General features: G+C 54.0%; 2 protein-coding genes across 3 annotated transcripts; one reads left to right on the top strand and one right to left on the bottom strand.

Moving 5' to 3' along the window:
* Window positions 1–1192: 1192 nt before the first annotated feature.
* On the bottom strand, window positions 1193–4270 carry Rita1 (RBPJ interacting and tubulin associated 1). Its single transcript, XM_051161599.1, has 4 exons — window positions 4184–4270; window positions 3862–3981; window positions 3215–3567; window positions 1193–2097 (listed from the first exon to the last, which is right to left on the bottom strand). The coding sequence occupies exons 3-4, from the start codon at window positions 3481–3483 to the stop codon at window positions 1590–1592; spliced, it is 777 nt and encodes a 258-aa protein (XP_051017556.1). The 5' UTR covers window positions 3484–3567; window positions 3862–3981; window positions 4184–4270; the 3' UTR covers window positions 1193–1589.
* A 642-nt stretch (window positions 4271–4912) lies between these two features.
* On the top strand, window positions 4913–18955 carry Ddx54 (DEAD-box helicase 54). 2 transcript variants are annotated; one of them, XM_051161598.1, is made up of 20 exons: window positions 4913–5122; window positions 7844–7973; window positions 9234–9304; window positions 9880–10068; window positions 10161–10210; window positions 10852–10893; window positions 11014–11109; window positions 11505–11626; window positions 11716–11777; window positions 11871–12002; window positions 12880–13087; window positions 14625–14759; window positions 15096–15326; window positions 15411–15484; window positions 16063–16263; window positions 17168–17310; window positions 17394–17507; window positions 17890–17994; window positions 18213–18328; window positions 18427–18955. In XM_051161598.1, exons 1-20 carry the CDS (start codon window positions 4952–4954, stop codon window positions 18657–18659), a joined length of 2625 nt encoding a protein of 874 aa, XP_051017555.1. In that variant the 5' UTR covers window positions 4913–4951; the 3' UTR covers window positions 18660–18955. The 2 variants fall into 2 exon arrangements, with proteins under 2 accessions (XP_051017555.1, XP_051017554.1); XM_051161597.1 differs by having other exon boundaries at window positions 15093–15326.
* The last annotated feature ends 48 nt before the right edge of the window (window positions 18956–19003 follow it).

The following is a 19003-nucleotide window of genomic DNA, read 5'->3' as shown; positions in this document are numbered from 1 at the left end:
TTAGTTGCCAGAATTCCATAAATTGAGAACTATCCTATAGAAACTTAATTGTCCTTTCTGTAATGATCTCATCATCCTGATATCCCAGTCCTGGTCCTGTGTCTCCCTTGGTGCAGCAGCAACTGCCCTGCAACTTTATGTAGCCCAGGCTGGCCTGGAACTTACGGTGATCCTCCTGCCTCTGATTTCTAAATGCTGAAATTACAAGCACGGGCCACCTCACCTGGGTAACTCCTTCCTCCACAGGCCTTGCCTTCAATTCTGTCACTCAGAAGGCAGAGGTAGGCAGATCTCTGGAGTTCAAGGCTAGCCTGGCCTATGCATATAGACCATCTAGGACCAAAGCCAGATCCTTTGGAAGAGCAGTAAGCATTCTTAACTGCTCGGTCATCTCTTCAGTCCCATTTCCTCCAGTTTCTGTGGTTCACATCAGGCTGCCTGTTCCGTTGCCCCCAACTGCTCCGACACCACAGCCCGGTGGTATCAGCTACCTGGTGGTGTCACCCTGGGCTCCAGCTGATCTTTAGTGTAGATGGGAGAAGAATGTGTGTTTCTATTTCTAGCCCAAGTCTAGCAACACGGAGGGAAGAGACAGAAAGACAAGAGGTAGACTAACTAATTCTTTGTGAAAGTTCTAGAGGCTTAAACATCCTGCATGGCTAAAGTGCAGTGTGTCTGTGCCCGGACATGACTATCTGACCTCCGTGGTGCAGGGAAGCACCAGTGTACCCTGCAGCGCTCAGGCCTTAGCCCAGGCCTAGCATTCTGCAGACTTCAGCCTGTCTCTGGCTGCCCTTTCCACCTGACCCATCACTAAGCCCTTTTTGTTCTGTTTTGTTTTGTTTGTTGAGGGCGGGGGTTGCTGGGGATTGAGCCCAGTGCCATTCAAGCTTGCTAGGCAAACACTCAACCACCAAGCCACGTCCCTGCCCCCTAACAATGAGAACTGCCAGCTAAGGAGTCTCACTATGCCCTGAGCCGGCAGGAACCACCCACCCGCCTGTGTGTGTGGAGTCTTAGGACAGACACAGGGCTTCTGCTGGATGAAGCATTACTTGATGTCTATGCCCTCAGCCTCAGCAGCCACTGTCATTTGTGCCACACCCTCTAGTCACCAGCTGTCCTGTCTAACTCTGCTACTGAAATTGACTGAGGCCTTTACTTAAGGGGGAGACAGCAACAGGCCGCTGGGTTTGGGTCGCTAAATACATTTAATACATAGAATAAACATGTGAATATTAACATGCCTCCCCATGTTCCACCCGTGGGGCCCATACACAGCCCAGAGCACTCCCTTAAGGCCTCCAAACCCCTGTAGAACCCGAATCCTGAGCAAGGAGCTGGGTAGAGTTTGGCACTGATGCAGAAAGCGGCTGAGACATGGCCAAAGAGACATCTTGAGGACCCCAAATATCCTCCAGGAAAGGCTAGGGTCATCCTGAGCTTGTGGGGACAACGGATGGTGAGGGTCATCCATGGAGTCCCATGGAGGCTTCTCCAGCGCTTGGGGGCCCTGAGACACTGGTCCCCAGAGGACCCCACCTGAGCTAAGACTGGGCTGTGAGCCAAAGGCTTTCCTGGTGGGAACCTCATTTCCAAGGAGGCTTTGGCTTGGGGGGGCCAGCGCCTCGCTGAGGGGCAGCTGGCCCTGAAACACTGCCTGACCGTGCCTTGGGAGTGACCAGGGGACTCTGGACAGTCACCCCTGATGTGGAAGGCTGGGGACTCCAAGGCCCATTGGTCTGGGAGACACTGGAAGCCGGATGAACCATGCTGGGGACAGTTAGATGGGTGAGTGATTGGGAACGCCTCCGCCCCAGGGAATGGGGAACATCCAACCCATCCTGGGACATCTTCTGGGAACCCGTGTCCACTCTGGACTCTGTCCTGGAGGCTCCAGCTGGGTGAATGGCTCGGAGTGGGCTCTCCCTGGGGCGAGGTGAGCAGCTGCCCCTAGGGGTGGCTGGTGGTGTCCAGAAAAGGGTCCAGAGCTTGGCAGCATCTCCCATGGCTGTGCGAGACCCCTCCTTGCTGCTGCCCTGTGGCCGGGAACCAAACAGTGACTCGTCACAGTAGGATGGGGTGTGGCCAATCAACCTGGAAAAGGGAAGAGTGCAGTGACCTGGGGTGACAACCCTAAAGTCCTTTACAGCCTCACTCCCCACCAGATACTGGAAGCTGCTGGAGCCTGCCTGGCGCCCTCAGGGGGCTCTGACTTACTGTTCCATAGGCTGATAGGTATCAGCCCCAAACAGCGTGGAGCTTCTTTCTCTCTTCTCCTGGAGACAGAAGAGCATGTTGTGGAAGGGAACAGTCCTAAGAGGGGTCCTCACCATGAGCACCTCATATAAGCCCTACCACCATGAGTCCCGATTATGGACTGGAGAGATGGCTCAGTGGTTAAGAGCACTGGCTGCTCTCCCTGAGGTCCTGAGTTCAATTCCTGAGGCTCAGAACCATTTATAATGAGATCTGGTGCCCTCTTCTGGCCTGCAGGTGTACATGCAGATAGAGCACGCATACACACAAAATGAATAAATAAAATCTTAAAAAAAAAAAAAAAGTCCCGACTACAGCCATTGCTTGGTCTATGGGGGGGAACCACTCCAGGAGTCCCTGTGCACATCTGTGCCTGCTCACCAATCAACACAACCATTTGTCAAGACCTTCCTAAGCGTTTGGTTGCTACGGCAAGGTATCCCCCACTGTCATTTACTCATGCTCCACATGAGTAAACTGCAGCTCAGAGAAGTCAAGCCGCTTGCCCATGGCCACATAGCACATGAAGAGCAGGCTGGACCAGGAAGCCTGCCGGCTACGATGATGGCCAGTTTCAACTGTCCACCTGGCAGGAGAGTGGCCTGTGGGCACGCCCACGACAGCTCTTCCTCTTAGTACTAGTGTTTTATATGAATGTACCTATGTGTAAGTCTATGCACCACGTGTGTGTCGGAAGATGGGGGCCGGATGTCCTGGGACTGAATGGAAGGGAAAGAGTGTGCCGAGCAGCAAGCATGGGATGTGACCAGCTGTCTCCAGCCCCACGCCTACCCCGCTGCTGCAACTCTTTGTAACTACGGAGCACAACCCCAATCATGAGCCAGAATAAACCCTTTCTCACCTAAGTTCGTTCTGCCAAGAGCAGTTTATCACAGCAACCAGAAGAGACCAGGACAGCCACCCTTAGTACAGGGATGCACCCCCACCCCATTACCTGTATTTGTTTTTCTTCCTTGGTGTGAGGTTTGGGGTGCTGCCCCTGGAAGGGGTGGACTCACTGTCTCTCTTGGTCAGAGAGACCTTTGGTGGCTCTGGGCCCCCTCCTCTGGATCTGTTACCATTCTGTACCCAGGGTGGGTCAAAGTCTGGTAGAGCAGGCCTGGTTCCTGTCGGGCTGCCAAACAGGGTCTCATCCACATAGGAGGCCCTAGCCTTGACCCTGTAGCTGCGGGGGCTGCGGTGCTGAAGGTGGAGGGCCTGCATTCCGCTGAGGGCCAGTTCCACCTGGGTCTTCGATACAGGTGGTCAAGGGTGACAGGGCAGAGCAGACTCAGCCTCCAGGGCTCCCTGTGAAAAGGGGTCAGAGTGACCTAGTGTCAGGGTCAGTTAAGTAACAGCAGCAGCCTGGAGTCCCAAGCCCGAGGGCAAAAAGGGCTTTTTTTTTTTTCTGCTGGGGGTTGAGGGAGGGAAGCGACTGGTCTTTCTCAAAGGGGCAAAGCTGTCATTCAGGGGGCACCTTAGAAATGCTTCACTTTCTTGCCCCTCCCCCACCCAGAGTTTTACGTAGCCCAAGCTGGCCTGGTACTCATCATATCATATTATATTATATCATATTATATTTATTATATAGCCAAGAATGACCTTTAACTCCGGATCCTGCTTCTACTTCCCGCGTAGAACTGCACGACTGCCTGGAGTCCGAGGTGCATGGGTTCCAACCCCGTGCTCTGGGCATGCCGCAGGCTAAGCAGGCACTCCTGTCTTTTTAGTTGTCAAGACAGGAGAAAATGCCGTCAGCAAATATTTAATGAATAAGTAGATACACAGTTTTAGCCTACAGTGTATGCTCAACAAATATTTATAGTACGACTACGGGCATGCAGGGGGATGGCACCAACCAGACAACCTAATTATGGTGGGAGAGGGAAAGAGGCTCGCAAGCCACTGTCGCCCCCATGCTTACCTTGTGCAAAGCGCTTTACAAACGTGGGGCGTTCTAGTCCTCGCCCACAGCCTCCCTTTCGGTCTCTCAGATTAAATCCATTTCCACCCCCCACCCCTTCACAACTCAGGCTCCAAACAGCGGGGTAGCACGCTCTTGACAGACAGCTCACAAAGCTGAAAGTGCAGGCATCATGGAAACTCCGTGTCCGGGGCTTTTCCTACCGGGGCCTCTGGCCAGCCAGATCCAGCTCAGCCACAGATCCCCGCACAGCACAGCATCCGCAGCGGTGCCACAGCAACTCGCGCCCATGCGCATCCCGCGCTGGGCAATAGGAGCGATGCTCCACCCCTGAGCAGCTGGTGTGTTTCTAGATCCCACCCCCGCGCAGATGGTACATTCCATAGGCCACACCGCCCCGTTTCAGTTTTACATCCCTTAGGTCCCGCCCCTCAGGGGCCGGCCCCGCGTAGTTGGTACATTCCTCAAGTCCTTCCACCCTCTCAGTTGGTATGTCCTCAGGCCCCGCCTCTTCCCAGTTGGTACATTCCTTAAGTCCCGCCCCCTTTCTCTCTCTCTTTCTCTCAGGCCTCGCCCCATTGGTGAAGCCACATTGACGCTCTGTCCCCTGTGCAGTTGGTTGGTCCCTCAGGCCCCGCTCTTCGCTTCTGGTTGGTCTCTCAGGCCGCGCCCTTCGGGTGATGCCGCGCTTGCGTCCTCCAGGCTCCGCACCCAAATCTGTGCGTCCCGTAAGCCCCGCCCTCTTCCGGGTTCGAGTATCCGGCCCGCATGGCTGCTGGGAGGCGCGTGGGGTCTGGCCCGCGGTCGCGTCCCGCCATGGCGCGGTGGAAGAAGAAGGGGCTTCGGAAACGCCGAACTGGGGCTTCTCAGGCCCGCGACAGCGACTCGGAGGACGGCGATTTCGAGATCCAGGCGGAGGATGACGCCCGGACGCGGAAGGTAGGAACGCTGGATGCTCGCTCGGGGCCCGGCCTGTGTCCTTCCGCTTGCCCGGCTCACTCATCGTGGACCCTCATTGGGCACCTTCGCACAGGGGGTGGGATCCAATTTAAGCAGCCAATAGAAAGTGCTTGTGCTGACGGTCCGCCTGAATTTGGGCTGGTCTTAGGAGGTAAAATAAAGGAGAGGCCGGACTAGACCTCTGAGAAGCCGGTTATAAACTAAACTAGTATTTACGTACAGTTTGCACCTCAGCTGTGCCAGCCTCATCAGCGCTGTCAGAGGGGACAGCAGGATTGTAACTGAGGATAGTTTGGTTCCAAATGTACGCACATGGGGAGATAGGTGTGAGCTCTAAGGGGGGGCAGAAAAGCCTAGCGGTTTTGAAGCCCACCGTCCTGTGCACAACGGGTATATCTATTTCTCCATTTCTTCTCCCCAGCTCAGTCAGTGAACTGTTCTCAGTTGTTGGTCATTAAATTTGCCGAAACTGCTAAAGGCAACGAGAACTCAAGTAGTCATTGCCAAAGAAGCGAAGGCAGCCCACGTGGTTCAGACTAAGGTTTTTGTTGAAGACCAGCCCTCCACGGGCTGTGGGACATAAAGAAGTTACTCAGCTTTGTTTTCGAGACAGGGTTTCTATGTGTAGCCTTGGCTGTCCTGGACTCCCTTTGTAGACCGGGCTGGCCTCGAACTCACAGCGATCCGCCTGCCTCTGCCTCCCGAGTGCGAGATTAAGCCCTGCCTTTGCTTAACTTTTTTACAAGTCAAAACCCAGTCTGTGGGCTCCATATATAGCTCAGTTGGTAGAGCGCTTGCCTAGAGTGTACGGTTTGATGCCGCATCACCACATAAGAGCAGATGGTGTGGCACAAGCGCCCAGGGTAGGAGTGGTGGAGGCAGGAGGATCAGGAGTTCAAGGCCACCCTTGGCTATGTAGTGAGTTGGTAAAAGCTATACCACCAATCCTAAAATTTTGCTTTACAGAAGATGTAAAGGATCCTCCACATCTTGGGAAACACACATACTTATTAAAGGCCTGTAATAAGTTATATAATTACCTCTCTCAAAGGTTTTTTTTTTTTTTTCTTCCAGTTTTTTGAGACAGAGTTTCTCTGTGTAGCCTTGGCTGTCCTGGACTCGCTTTGTAGACCAGGCTGGCCTTGAACTCACAGCGATCTGCCTGCCTCTGCCTCCCAAGTGCTGGGATTAAAGGCCTGGCTCTCTCAAAGGTTTTAAAATGTAAAAGTTCTTGATGAGTTTCATCAAAAGAAGTCCACTGGGGCTGGAGAGATGACTCAGAGGTTAAGAGCTCTGGCTGTTCTTCCAAAAGTCCTGAGTTCAATTCCCAGCAACGACATGACAGCTTATAACCATCTATAACGAGATCTGGAGCCCTCTGGCTATGCTGTATTAAAAACAAAAACACACACACAAAATAAACTTCTTTAAAAAAAATTTCAGTGAAAGAATTGGCTATGGTGCCCCACATCCATCATTTCAACACTCAGACGTTGGAGGCAAGAAGATTGGGGGTTTAAAAGGCCAACTTGGCCACAGGAGATACTATCTGAAAAAGAGCAATACCGAAACAGAAATGTTATACAAAGAGACATAAAGTATGCTATTTATAAGTCAGATAATAGGTTGAGAGGCCAGAAAGGTGGTCTAGTAGGTAGAAACTCTTGCTTCATAAGCCCCCAGTCCCCCATCCCCATCCCCACCCCCACCCTCAGACTGGATTTCTCTGTATAACAGAGCCCTGGCTGTCCTGGACTTGTTTTGTAGACCCAGATGGCCTAGAACTCACAGAGATCCGCCTGTGTGTGCCTCAGGAGTGCTGGGGTTATAGGTGTGAGTCACCACACTGGGCTGTACAATCTGGTCTAGGCCCAGAATGGTTTCAGCCTCTGAGACTTTCTGTTGAATAATCTCACCGTTTCTAGCTCTTCTGAACTCTTGCTGGCTGGCTCAGCTCAGCTGTTCTGGCTCACTGCTCTCCAAGCTGACTGGTTCAAACTGGCTTCTTTCTTAGCCTCTGACTGAATGGCTCTGCTTGACCTCACACTAACTCTGGCAATGTGCTCTTATCTTCTGGCTCTTTCTCATTCTCTGGCTTGTTCTGTCTTCACCTGTGTCTAGCCTGTTCTCTCCACAACCTGTCTGTAAAACTGTCCTGGTAAAACTGCCTTCTCTCTCCCTCTGCACTTTGTTTGCTATTCAACTAGACATCACTCTCTTTTCTTTTTGGTTTTTTGAGACAGCGCTTGGGAGATAGGCAGGTAGGTCTCTGTGAGTTTGAGCCCACCCTGATCTACATAGTGAGTTCCAGAAGCACATCCCAGCCTACTACTCTTTACTACTACTACTCAGGCACACGCGCGCATGCACGTGGACACACACACACACACACACACACACACACACACACACACACACACACACACACACACACGTCCTCAGTCTTCAGTGTCGACCTCTCCCAGCCAAGCCTGGGTCTTTAATACCTCCCACGTTTGGCCTCCATTTCTAGAAGGATGCAGTCAGGCAGTGCTGTGGTAAGGAGTGGAGCCCGGCTGGCTGGCTGGCTGAGCTGACCTGTACCTCTGCCCCGGCCTGGTCCAAGGAGAGCTTGTTAGAGAGTTGCTGAGCTTCCAGCCTTTCTACCCTTATGGTCGGTCAGAGCTAGAGTGATGCCAGCTCTCCGTCCCTCCCTCACAGCTCGGCCCCGGCAGAGCCTTGCCCTCCTTTCCGACCTCAGAGTGCATATCAGACGTGGAGCCTGACACCCGTCAGATGGTACGAGCCCAGAACCAGAAAAAGAAGAAGTCTGGAGGCTTCCAATCCATGGGTAGGTAAACAGGCTGGGTGGCTGGGGGCCCTCGGGAGCAGCCTGAGGGTTGTGTGTGTGGGGTATCACTGTGCCCTCTGTGTTTGGCTACTGATGTCTACTGTAGGCCAGGCAGTCTGGTGTCAAGTAGGAAGTAGTAGAAACAAGTAGTCTTTCACGGCAGCCTTGGACAGGAGCCACCTCTGCAGGCACAGGAGGTGGCAGAGAATTCACTGTTGGACAGGAGGACAGCCTTGAAGAATGCACAGGATGATGGGGTGGTGCCAAGACACATGTGTGGGAATTAGAGCTTAAGTGATCTGCTCTTGACACAATGGCAGTTGCCAGGGCAAGGGTTGGGACACCCACTGAATGACTTTTGTTTTGTTTTATTTGTTCTTTTAGTTTTTCATGACAGGGTTTCTCTGTGTAATAGCCCTAGCTGTCTTAGAACTCTCTTTGTAGACCAGGCTGGCCTTGAACTCAGAGATCCTCCTGCCTTTGGGATTAAAGGCGTGTACCAACACACCGGCTCTAAATGACTTTTTTTGCATTTTTTAAAAAAAGATTTATTTATTATGTGTACAGATGTGCCTGCCCGCCAGAAGAAGGCACCAGATCTCATTATAGGTGGTTGTGAGCCACCATGTGGTTGCTGGGAATTGAACTCAGGGCCTTCGGAAGAACAGCCAAGTGCTCTTAACCTCTAAGCCATCTCTCCAGCCCCTCTGAATGACTTTTAATAGCAGTAAATAGGAGCTTGATGTGGTGGTGCATGCCAAGGCTACATAGGAAAACTCTGTCTTGCAACATAAAAATATCTGCAGCCTATGGGACAGGCAGAAGGTTATCATCTACAATATGCAAAGAGTTCTTACAAATCAATAAGAAAAGGACAGAAGTCCTGAAAGAGTGGGGTGAAGAAACCGAATAGTTGGCTTTCAAAAGCGATCTAGATGGCTGTTAGGTCAAAAGCAAAGTGCTGACTCCTGATAATCAGGGGAATTAAGCAGAGACTTAGGTACAGGTGTGGTGAAGACAGGTTGACCAGGGTGGGGTACATAGCAAGGCCTTGTCTTAAACAGAAAAACTGAAATGAGAGAATTCCAGCAGAGGTTGGGTGAGGTGTCCCTTGTGCAGTTTGGTGTCTTCCACTCCTTTAACCTTCCGTTTTATGTTCTCTTTTCTCTCTGTGTCGGTGGACAGCATAGTCCTTTGTCCTATAATGTCTGGTGGCCACTGTGGCCCCCAGGCCCCTGACCCCTCCCATGTTTCTCCCAGGCTTGAGCTACCCCGTATTCAAAGGGATCATGAAAAAGGGCTACAAGGTGCCAACACCCATCCAGAGGAAGGTAAGGAGCCAGGGCAGCAGGCCGTGGCAGCGGTGTGCGACGGCCATGCGATAGCTGGCATCTAGCTGAAGCTCCACGTAGCTTAGCCCTTATACAGGGGAGAAGGTTGGGCCCAGCAGAGCTGGGGTTGGACTGTGGCTCTCTGTCTCCCATCACGCTGAGCCTGCCCAGGCAGCCCACGATCGCCCAACACTTGCAGTCAGCTGCGGGGGAGACAAGGGAGGCAGAGTCACCTTGGTTGTGCAGGAGCTGGGGGTGCGCATTCCTAGCTGTGCTGACAGGCCTTTGTGAACATAGATCTAGAGGGCTGGAGAGATGGCTCAGTGGTTAAGAGCGCCGCCTGCTCTTCCAAAGGTCCTGAGTTCAATTCCCAGCAACCACATGGTGGTTTACAACCATCTGTACTGTGATCTGATGCCCTGTTCTGGCCTGCAGGTGTACATGCAGGAAGAACACTCTACACACAATAATAAATAAATAAATATTAAAAAAGAAAGAAAGAAAATAGATCTAGAGGCCTGTGGCTCTCCATGCTGGGGCCAGGGCTGACACTACCTCCGTCCTGTGTCTGACAGACCATCCCCGTGATCTTGGACGGCAAGGACGTGGTGGCCATGGCCCGGACAGGCAGTGGCAAGACGGCCTGCTTCCTCCTCCCGATGTTTGAACGGCTCAAAGCACGCAGTGCACAGGCAGGGGCCCGGGCCCTCATCCTCTCGCCCACCAGGGAGCTGGCCCTGCAGACCATGAAGTTCACCAAAGAGGTACGGGTAGCTGGGCCTGGTGAGACTCCAAAGGCGACTGAGGCGGCATGCACCCACCTGCCTTTGATCCCTCTGTGTCTCTTTCTTCACAGCTGGGCAAGTTCACTGGCCTCAAGACTGCCTTGATCCTGGGCGGGGACAAGTAAGGAGCCCTCACCCTGTATCTTAGCCCCCTGTGCCTCAAGGGTGCCCTTGGTGGGTCTGAGTTGCTAGCCAGTAACAACAGCTTCTCTGCATGTTCAGACAGGCTGGTCAGGAAACACAACACATGGTAGAAGCTGGGACAAGTCTGTCTGTCCCTGTCAGCTTACTGTGTTGGGCTGGGGAGTTTGGTGAGGCCTTGGTTGTATAGGCTATGTCATTCTCCGGGTGCCATGCTGCGGTTGGCCTGTCCTGCTTACCTGTTCCAGCTACTACCAAGGGATGAAGTCTGTGATTGTTAGAAAGCCCACCCTCCCCAAGCTACATGGAGCCAGGATCCCCACTTCTACAACTGTCCCTGGGGTGCTTCAGGGCAAGGCAGGGACAGGCACTTGGCCAGCCGGGAATCAGGTTCTAGGTGAAGCCTGTAGTTTCAGGTTGAGCCACTAGGTGGTGCTGTGGAGTAGTAGTAGCTTTGTTGTGTATCAGCTGGGGTAGTGCTTTGACAAGGTGTCTCACAGTGGCCATTTCTTACCTGTGATGTGCATCCCATGGCGAAGTGTGGGGACACTTGGCTATGGGATAGGGGTGGAATAGACTCAAAAGCTCTGTCCTCTCAGCCTGACCCTGTTTTTTCCCTAGAATGGAAGACCAGTTTGCAGCCCTGCATGAGAACCCCGACATGTGAGTTTGTTGATGGGAGGTGATGCTCTGGGGTCCCTTCCCAGAGAGGGGCATGGAGGGTGCTGAGGGCTGTGGCAGGGCCCTGGACCTGGGGTGACCTGACCTGTGTATCCCTTCTAGAATCATTGGCACCCCTGGGCGGTTGGTACATGTGGCTGTGGAGATGAACTTGAAGCTCCAGAGTGTGGAGTATGTGGTTTTCGATGAGGCGGACAGGTGAGGCCACAGCTATACCCCTGAGCAACTGTCAGGGTTGTCCCCCAAGGCGGAGGAAGCAGAGAGAGGGGAGGTCACAGGGGACCAGCTCTGCCCACGGAGACCAGAATGTGTGTTTCTGTATTCCCATCCCTGGGCCACTTACACTAGTCAACTGAAGCTCATGTCTTAGTATTGAAAAGAATGTTACATTCAACCCTGGCTGTACCCAGTGGAGAGCGCTTGCTCGAGGGTGTGTAAGGCTGCGTTCATTCCCCCAACACTGGAAAGACAGACACACAAAAGATGATCAGTAGCACATGGTGGGATTCTGGAATGAGGGTGGGCAGGGCTCCAAGTGCTTCAGGGCAGAAGCCCTTTTCCTGACCCCTCCCTGCCCCCCACTCCCCCTGCAGGCTCTTTGAAATGGGCTTCGCTGAGCAGCTTCAGGAGATCATAGGCCGCCTTCCCGGGGGCCATCAGACGGTGCTGTTCTCAGCTACATTGCCCAAATTGCTGGTGGAATTTGCCCGGGCAGGTGAGCCAGTGGGTCATGGTGCTGGACTCAGGGTGGAGTCTGGGTATTTCCCCTCAGTGACCCCTGCAATCTCCTCCACACCTCCACAGGCCTCACAGAGCCCGTGCTCATCCGTCTGGATGTGGACACCAAGCTCAATGAGCAGCTCAAGGTGAGGCAGTCTTGGGCCTCTTCCCCAGGCTAGTGGCCAGGTGGAGTTTGCCGGTCCGTGGCCAGGAGCCCACATCCATCCTTCTCCCTGCAGACCTCCTTCCTCCTGGTGCGTGAGGACACCAAAGCTGCTGTGCTCCTCTACCTGCTGCGTAATGTCATTCGACCCCAGGACCAGACTGTGGTCTTTGTAGCCACCAAGCACCACGCTGAGTATCTCACAGAGGTGAGCAAGGGGCTCTGGGATGGAGAGACCCCCATGAGCGCTCTCAAACCAGCCTCATCCCGGGCCCAGAGCTGCACTTCCAAGGGAGGCCACCAGAGGGCAGGAACAGAGCGACCATGAGCCTGGGTGGGGCTTTTTCACATCCTGACATAGAAGCCGCCAGTGAACTGTCTTTGCCATTTGTGTGGGTGTAGCTACTGTTAGCACACCCGAGCTGGTTCTGTTCTGTCTGGCATTCTGTCCATATCATCTGCCTCAACTTCCAGTGGACTTGGATTTGGGGACGGGGGTGGATTTGTAGTTTGTAATGTGCCTGGCATCTAGTGGGGTGGTGTGCTCTTGGCTTTTCGGTGCATTCACACCTGTGTGACCCTCAGCTAGATACAAGTCTGGGGAGTTCCAGCAGCCTGGAAGGCTGGGGGAGGGGCTGCCTAGCCACTGTCACACACCCCAGCAGCCACACCTGGGCACCGTTGATGACACGGGTGCCTGGGTCTCACTTACCCGACATGTTAGCGGTGTTTTCCTCCCCCGAGTGTCTGAGACTAAAATAGTAACAGAGAGAGTGGTTGATGCTGTCATGGGCTTCCTGTGCATTAACCCACTTAATCCTGTGAGCACAGAGAGGCCAAGTAATTTGTCCATGGTCACACAGGATCCTTAGGGTAGCCTTCTGTATATATTGTACCCTTGGATGCTCCAACAGCCTTGCAGAGCTGGCAGGTGGCAGAAGCTGCACTTATGCTGATGCAGACAGCAATGAGGCCAGCCAGTAGGCTGGGATTCAAACCTACAGTGCATGGTGCCCCAGCTTAGGCCCAGCCTCCAGCCTTCAATCCAGCAAGGCTTCTCACCTCCCTGCCTTCACTCTGAGTAGTTGCTGACAGCCCAGGGGGTGAGCTGCACCCACATCTACAGTGCCCTGGACCAGACAGCCCGTAAGATCAACTTAGCGAAGTTCACACACAAGTGTTCCACCCTCATCGTGACTGACCTGGCTGCCCGGGGCCTGGATATCCCATTGCTGGACAATGTCATCAACTATAGCTTTCCCGCCAAGGGCAAGCTCTTCCTGCACCGAGTGGGTAAGGAGCCTGGCTGCGCACTGGTGGGCTCAGGGAGGGACACTGTGTCATATTGGGAATTTGGGGAAACTGAGGCCTTAAGCAGAGTTTATTATGTGAGCCTTGCTTTTGGTGTTGGGAACGGAACCCATGGCATTGCTCATGCTGGACAATCTCCACCACACATTGAGTTGTGTGCCGTGTTCATAAGTACAAACAGATTGAAAGATGCATGGGGAGAAGCCGGGCACAGGGCTTCTTAGGGCTGATCTCTGTGTGACTGAGTGTGGTTGGTATCACATGCACAGCTGTCAGGTAGGGCAGGTGCTAGGGTCTGTGTCCTGTCACTTCACTGTTAGGCTGGTTGGAGACCCTGGCCATGTCTCCTGTGGTGGATGCCAGATCATGTCCTTGTTGATGGCTGCCCACTATGTCCAAGTCTCTCTTGTTTCCTGGACAGCTGGCTTCCTGGCAGGGGAGTTTCCAGAGCTCCCAGGGGAACTCCTCAGATGCCACCTGACAGACCATCCCCACTGAAATCTGCTAATGAGTGGGTGTGGCATTTGTCTAAGACAAGGGAGAAAGCTAGGCGCGGTGGCCCATGTCTTTAGTCACAGCACTCAGGGTGCTGAAGCAGGGGGATCAGGAGTTTGAGACCAGCCAGAGCTACATAGACCCTGTCACAAACAGCAGACCAAACTGCAATGTGACACCTCCAATGTTCTTAACACAATGCTGGGGCCATGTTGGGGTATTTTCCACCAGCTGCTGCTTTTCATGTTGCTGTATAGCATTACAGATATTTTCATTTACTGTGATGCCATTCTTCATGGTGGCATATCTTCAGGAAAGGGCTGAGTAATGGGCATTTTTATTCTGTCACTCTATACCATCTTTGTTACAGCTATTCAGTGTACAGTGTTAGGAACGGTCCATTGGGAATATGTAAATGAGCGGACATGGCTGTGTGCCAGTAAAACTTTATTGTACAAACAAGCGGTAGGCCCGGTGGAGCTCACCCTTTCCTCAGCTCTGTATTTCCCACCTGGTAGTCATCAGCTTGTTGAGCAGTCCTCTTTCCTGACACCTTTAGGAAGTTTTGGCCCAAATCTCTTTTTGTCAGAATTTGTAGTCTTTTTTTTTTCTTTTCAATATTTATCTATTTTGTGTACAATGTTGTATCTGCATGTACAACTATGCACATGCCCTAGATCGCATTATAGATGGTTGTGAGCCACCATGTGGTTGCTTGGAATTGAACTCAGGACCTCTGGAAGAGCAGCCAGTGCTCTTAACCTCTGAGCCATCTCTCCAGCCCCAGAACTTGTAGTCTTAATTATTCCTTGGGGGAGAAAAACTCCTCCCACAGTGAGAGTGCCAAGGACTTTTGAGTGCTGGTACTTGTTCTTCTTTCACTCACTTGAGCTCTGTACCAACCTGTGCCCAACCCTGCCTACCTACTCTGTAGTGGGGGATAGCAGTTCAGGAAAGGCCCTGGCCTAGCTCTAGCCCTCAAGGAGTTGGGGTCCCTACACTGAACTCAACTTTCCTTCCACAGGCCGTGTGGCCCGAGCAGGCCGAAGTGGCACAGCTTATTCCTTAGTGGCCCCAGACGAGGTCCCTTACCTGCTTGACCTGCACCTGTTCTTGGGCCGCTCTGTCACCCTTGCCCAGCCTCGTGAGGAGCCCTCAGGTGAGTCGAAGCTGGACAGCACCAGATCCCTGTGGAGTACATGAGCAAGCAAGGGTGCAGCGATCTGGCTGCAGGAGGTGGCACTGGGTCTGACCATAGGGGAGATCACCATGTCCTGGGAGATAGCCACAGGCATCTGTGGGACGGTCTTGGGCTCTGGGACTACTCTTGGGGCCATTGTCATCAGAGTTGGGGGGCTGTCTCTGCTCCTGTGTATCATAGGGATCTGGTTGAGCACAGCACTCTAAATGTCCCTCTTGTTTGTAGTCCTGGGGTCCATAGGCCGTGAAGGGATGGATTATGGACTATCTCCTAAATGTGCCCTGTGGCCAGCAGATGCAGTCGGCAGGGATGGTGTGCTGGGTCGGGTGCCTCAGAGTGTGGTGGATGACGAGGACAGCGGCCTGCAGACCACCCTGGAGACATCACTAGAACTTCAGGGCCTGCACCGTGTGGCCGACAACGCCCAGCAGCAGTACGTGCGCTCCCGTCCAGCGCCCTCACCTGAGTCCATCAAGAGAGCCAAGGAGCTGGACCTGGCAGGGTTGGGCTTGCACCCACTCTTCAGTGAGATTCTGCAGGGTGGAGTAGGTGAGGGTGGATTGGCCCTTGAAAACCTACCCTGGCCTCACACACCTCCTCACCCTTCAGGCTCACGATTTGAGGAGGGAGAACTACAGCGCCTGCGCCTGGTGGACAGCATCAAGAACTATCGCACCCGCGCGGTGAGTGTGGCCCCACAGCGGGGATTTCCTTCTGGGTTTACAGCTTCTTAACATGCTACACTGGTTCTGACTGGTTCTGCTGGCCATTCATAGCTTCCCCCCTTTCCCGTTGTGGAGAATTCCTGTGACCCACGGCAGGTCCGTGTATCGTCACTTCCCACCAGTCAAAGAGTGAATTTCCTTAGAGGTGTGACATGTTCTGTCTTTCAGAGGACTAAAGAGCCGTCCACCCTACCTTTGACCCTTCTACCTGCTCACTCTTCCTGGCTCTCCATGGGCAGGCATACGCAGTGGGGTTCAGGTGTAGAACCCCAAGGAGAGCCCAGCCAGGTGACCAGTAGCAAGAGCAGCTAGGGAGCAACATGGAGGAAGCCCAATGACCTCGGTATGAGGTCCGGCTTCTGGCTTCCCCGGCTGTGTGGTCTTGGGCCAGACACCCACTTTGTCTGGGTCTCTCTAATTGTGCAGAACTGATATGAAGGGCCCCACCTCTCACAGCACTCACTTGTGAGTGCCCACACAAGTCACACCTGGCTTAGGGTGGGTAGTCGGCAGTGAACGTGGCGTCCCTTTTGCAGACCATCTTTGAGATCAACGCCTCCAGCAGGGACCCAAGCAGCCAGATGATGCGCGCCAAGCGACAGAGGGACCGAAAAGCGGTCGCCAGCTTCCAGCAGGCACGTGGGGGGAGGCAGGAAGGGCCCACTGGCCCAGTCTCCCACAAAGAGCTGTCTCAGAAGGAGGGAGAAGAGGAGGAAGACATGGCCGAGAGTGTGGAGGTGCGGACTGCAGGGGCAGCTAGAGCTGGGGAGGGACAGCTAGGTTCCAGCAGTCGGTGGGACAGGCAGTGGTGCAGCCCCCATATGTCTGTGGAAGCAGGACACAGCCTCAGCTCGCAGCCTGCAGGAGAGGGGTGTGGAGACTAAGGCAGGCTACAGAGTGATACTGTCTTAGACAACCCAAGAGCACTCTGGTGGCAGAAGCAGGTGGACATCGACGTTCAGGGTCAGCCTATAAATAGCCCACACACTGAGACCATCTCAGAAACAACAGAAAGCCCTTCTGCTCGCAGCACCACAACACAGTATGAGAGTATGAGGCTCATAGCTGCCTGTAATTCCAGTTCCAGGGAATCAGCACCCTCGTAAACACACACACACACACACACCTACACACACACACACACATACACCTTCACACCTAAAATTATAAGAAAGAGTCCCCTTCCCATATGCTATGGCCTGGGCTGTGGCTAAGCCTGAGGTCCTGGTGGAAGAGAAACCCTAGCAGGTGGGCCTAAGGGGTGTTGGAGTACCCCACCAACGTGGCGGTGGCTTCCTCCTACACCTCCACTCCATCTCTCCTGGCCTCTTGAGGCAGATAGCATCTTAGTCTGAAGGTGCAGCCTCAAACCCCTGGGTGTATCCTATTGTATGGAAGAAGCCAAGGCCAGAGTGCCTTCAGGCTGGCTCTGCTGGAAGACAATGTCATTGCCAGTGTCTGTCCATGCAGCCCCTCCTGCCTGCACCGCCTGCACCGCTCTCCAAGGCAGCTGCCATTGGGCGTGCAGATGCGGATCTTGCAGGAGACACCTTCTGGCAGATGAAAGGGGAACTCCTGGCCCCTTGGTTCTAGTGGGGCTCCCCGAGGCTTCAAGAGTGACACTAGCCCTCTGCCTGCCAGGGTGTCTTCACAGAGGTTGTGGGCCAGAAGCGGCCAAGGCCAGGACCCAACCAAGGAGCCAAGAGACGGAGGGAGGAGGCCCGTCAGCGAGACCAGGAGTTTTATGTCCCCTACCGGCCCAAGGATTTCGACAGTGAGCAGGGGTGAGTGTGAGCTTAGGGCCCAGAGTCGGGTGGACAGAGAGGGTCTGAGTCCCATTCATCAAATCTCCCACTGGAATCTGCAGGCTGAGAGTCGGTGGGACTGGAGGGGCCTTCGAGCAGCAGGTGTCTGGCGCAGTCCTTGACCTCATGGGGGATGAAGCGCAGAACATGAGCCGGGGTCGGCAGCAGCTCAGGTGGTGAGTGACCAGTTCCCGTGCTACCGGGCATGGCCTTCTGTGTCTCCTCTTGATTTCTCAAGAGCAAGGTGGTGACACCTTGCCAGCTCCGTGCCCCTTCCCTGGCAGGCCTTTTACCCGTTGTTCCCATGAGGACTCTGATGCAGGTCCCCCAACACACACGGGGGGGCTGAAAGTGGTGTGGGGAGCGAACTCCAAGTCCCCCCATGCTTCTTTTGAGACCCGGGCTGTCCATGCAGTGTGAAGAGGTGGTCAAGGAACTTTTTGAGTGCCCTGTGCAGGCCAGGTGTGCCTGGCTGTTTTCCTTTAATCCTCTACTGGCTACAGGGCAGATGAGGGAACAAGTTCCCTAAAGTAGACCCCTCGTCTCCCTCTCCCTCAGGGACCGGAAGAAGAAGCGGTTTGTGGGGCAGTCAGGACAAGAGGACAAGAAAAAGATCAAGACAGAGAGTGGCCGCTATATCAACAGCTCCTACAAGCGCGACCTGTATCCTAAAGGCGGGGCTGTGAAGGGGCGGGGCCTAAGCAGCTTCCTGATCCTGATTTCCATAGGAAGGCCTGCGCCTGGGAGCGGGGCAGGTGTCCAGCTGTGCTCCTATAGGACAGGCCACAGAGGAGCGGGGCTGCAGCTTCCTCATCAGACCCCTATAAGGGGTGTGGCCCAGCTTTGGATGCTGCTTGTTACTTCCTTAACGGGGCTCTCAGCTACCAGAAGTGGAAGCAAAAGCAGAAAATTGATGACCAGGACTCTGAGGAAGAAGGGCCATCCAACCAGCGAGGCCCTGGGCCGCGGCGAGCTGGAAAGCGAGGGCGTAGTCAAGGTGAGCAGGGCAGGTGGTATGGTCTAAACGGGGAAAGCAAGGTGTGGTGAGATGTGGGGATGAAAAAAGCTGAGCTCCCCAAATCTCTGTGCTGACAGGTGGGTCCCAGCCGCGAGCGCCCAGTGCACCCACAGGCCGCATGCGCTCAGAACTCAAAACCAAGGAACAGATCTTGAAGCATCGGCGACAAGCCCAGAAGCAGCGCTTCCTGCAGCGAGGCGGCCTGAAGCAGCTCTCAGCACGCAACCGCCGCCGAGCTCAGGAGCTGCGCCGGGGCGCCTTTGGCCGGGGTGCTCCCTCCAGGAAGGGCAAGATGAGGAAGAGGATGTAAGGAGCCAGAGTCAGCCCTGGGACTTGCTGGTAGCCCTGGAGTGGACATCAGAGACATGTCTCTGGGTCTGTTGGCAGAGCCTCCTAAGGAGCCAGTGTCTGTGAGGAGTAGTGCTGTATGGCCACAGAAAGCAACATCTGCTTCTGACTGGAACATTGGGTGGGGTCTTGAAGGATGCCTAGGAGTCTAAACTATGCAAGGCTAGGCAGACTGAGTCCTGAGCCTACAACTCAGCTGCTGCCGCCTCTATGTATTCAGGGTTCACAGGTCATAGCCGTGTGGCTGTGGGCCCTGGCTGCCTCCAGCCCAGTGTTGAGTTGTAATAAACTTGGTGGACCGCCTCT

Source organism: Acomys russatus, chromosome 19 (genome assembly GCF_903995435.1).
Source record: "Acomys russatus chromosome 19, mAcoRus1.1, whole genome shotgun sequence".
NCBI classification, from domain to species: Eukaryota; Metazoa; Chordata; class Mammalia; order Rodentia; family Muridae; genus Acomys; species Acomys russatus.
The sequence above is the reverse complement of the archived record's forward strand: the minus strand, read 5'-3'. Positions and strand labels throughout refer to the sequence as shown.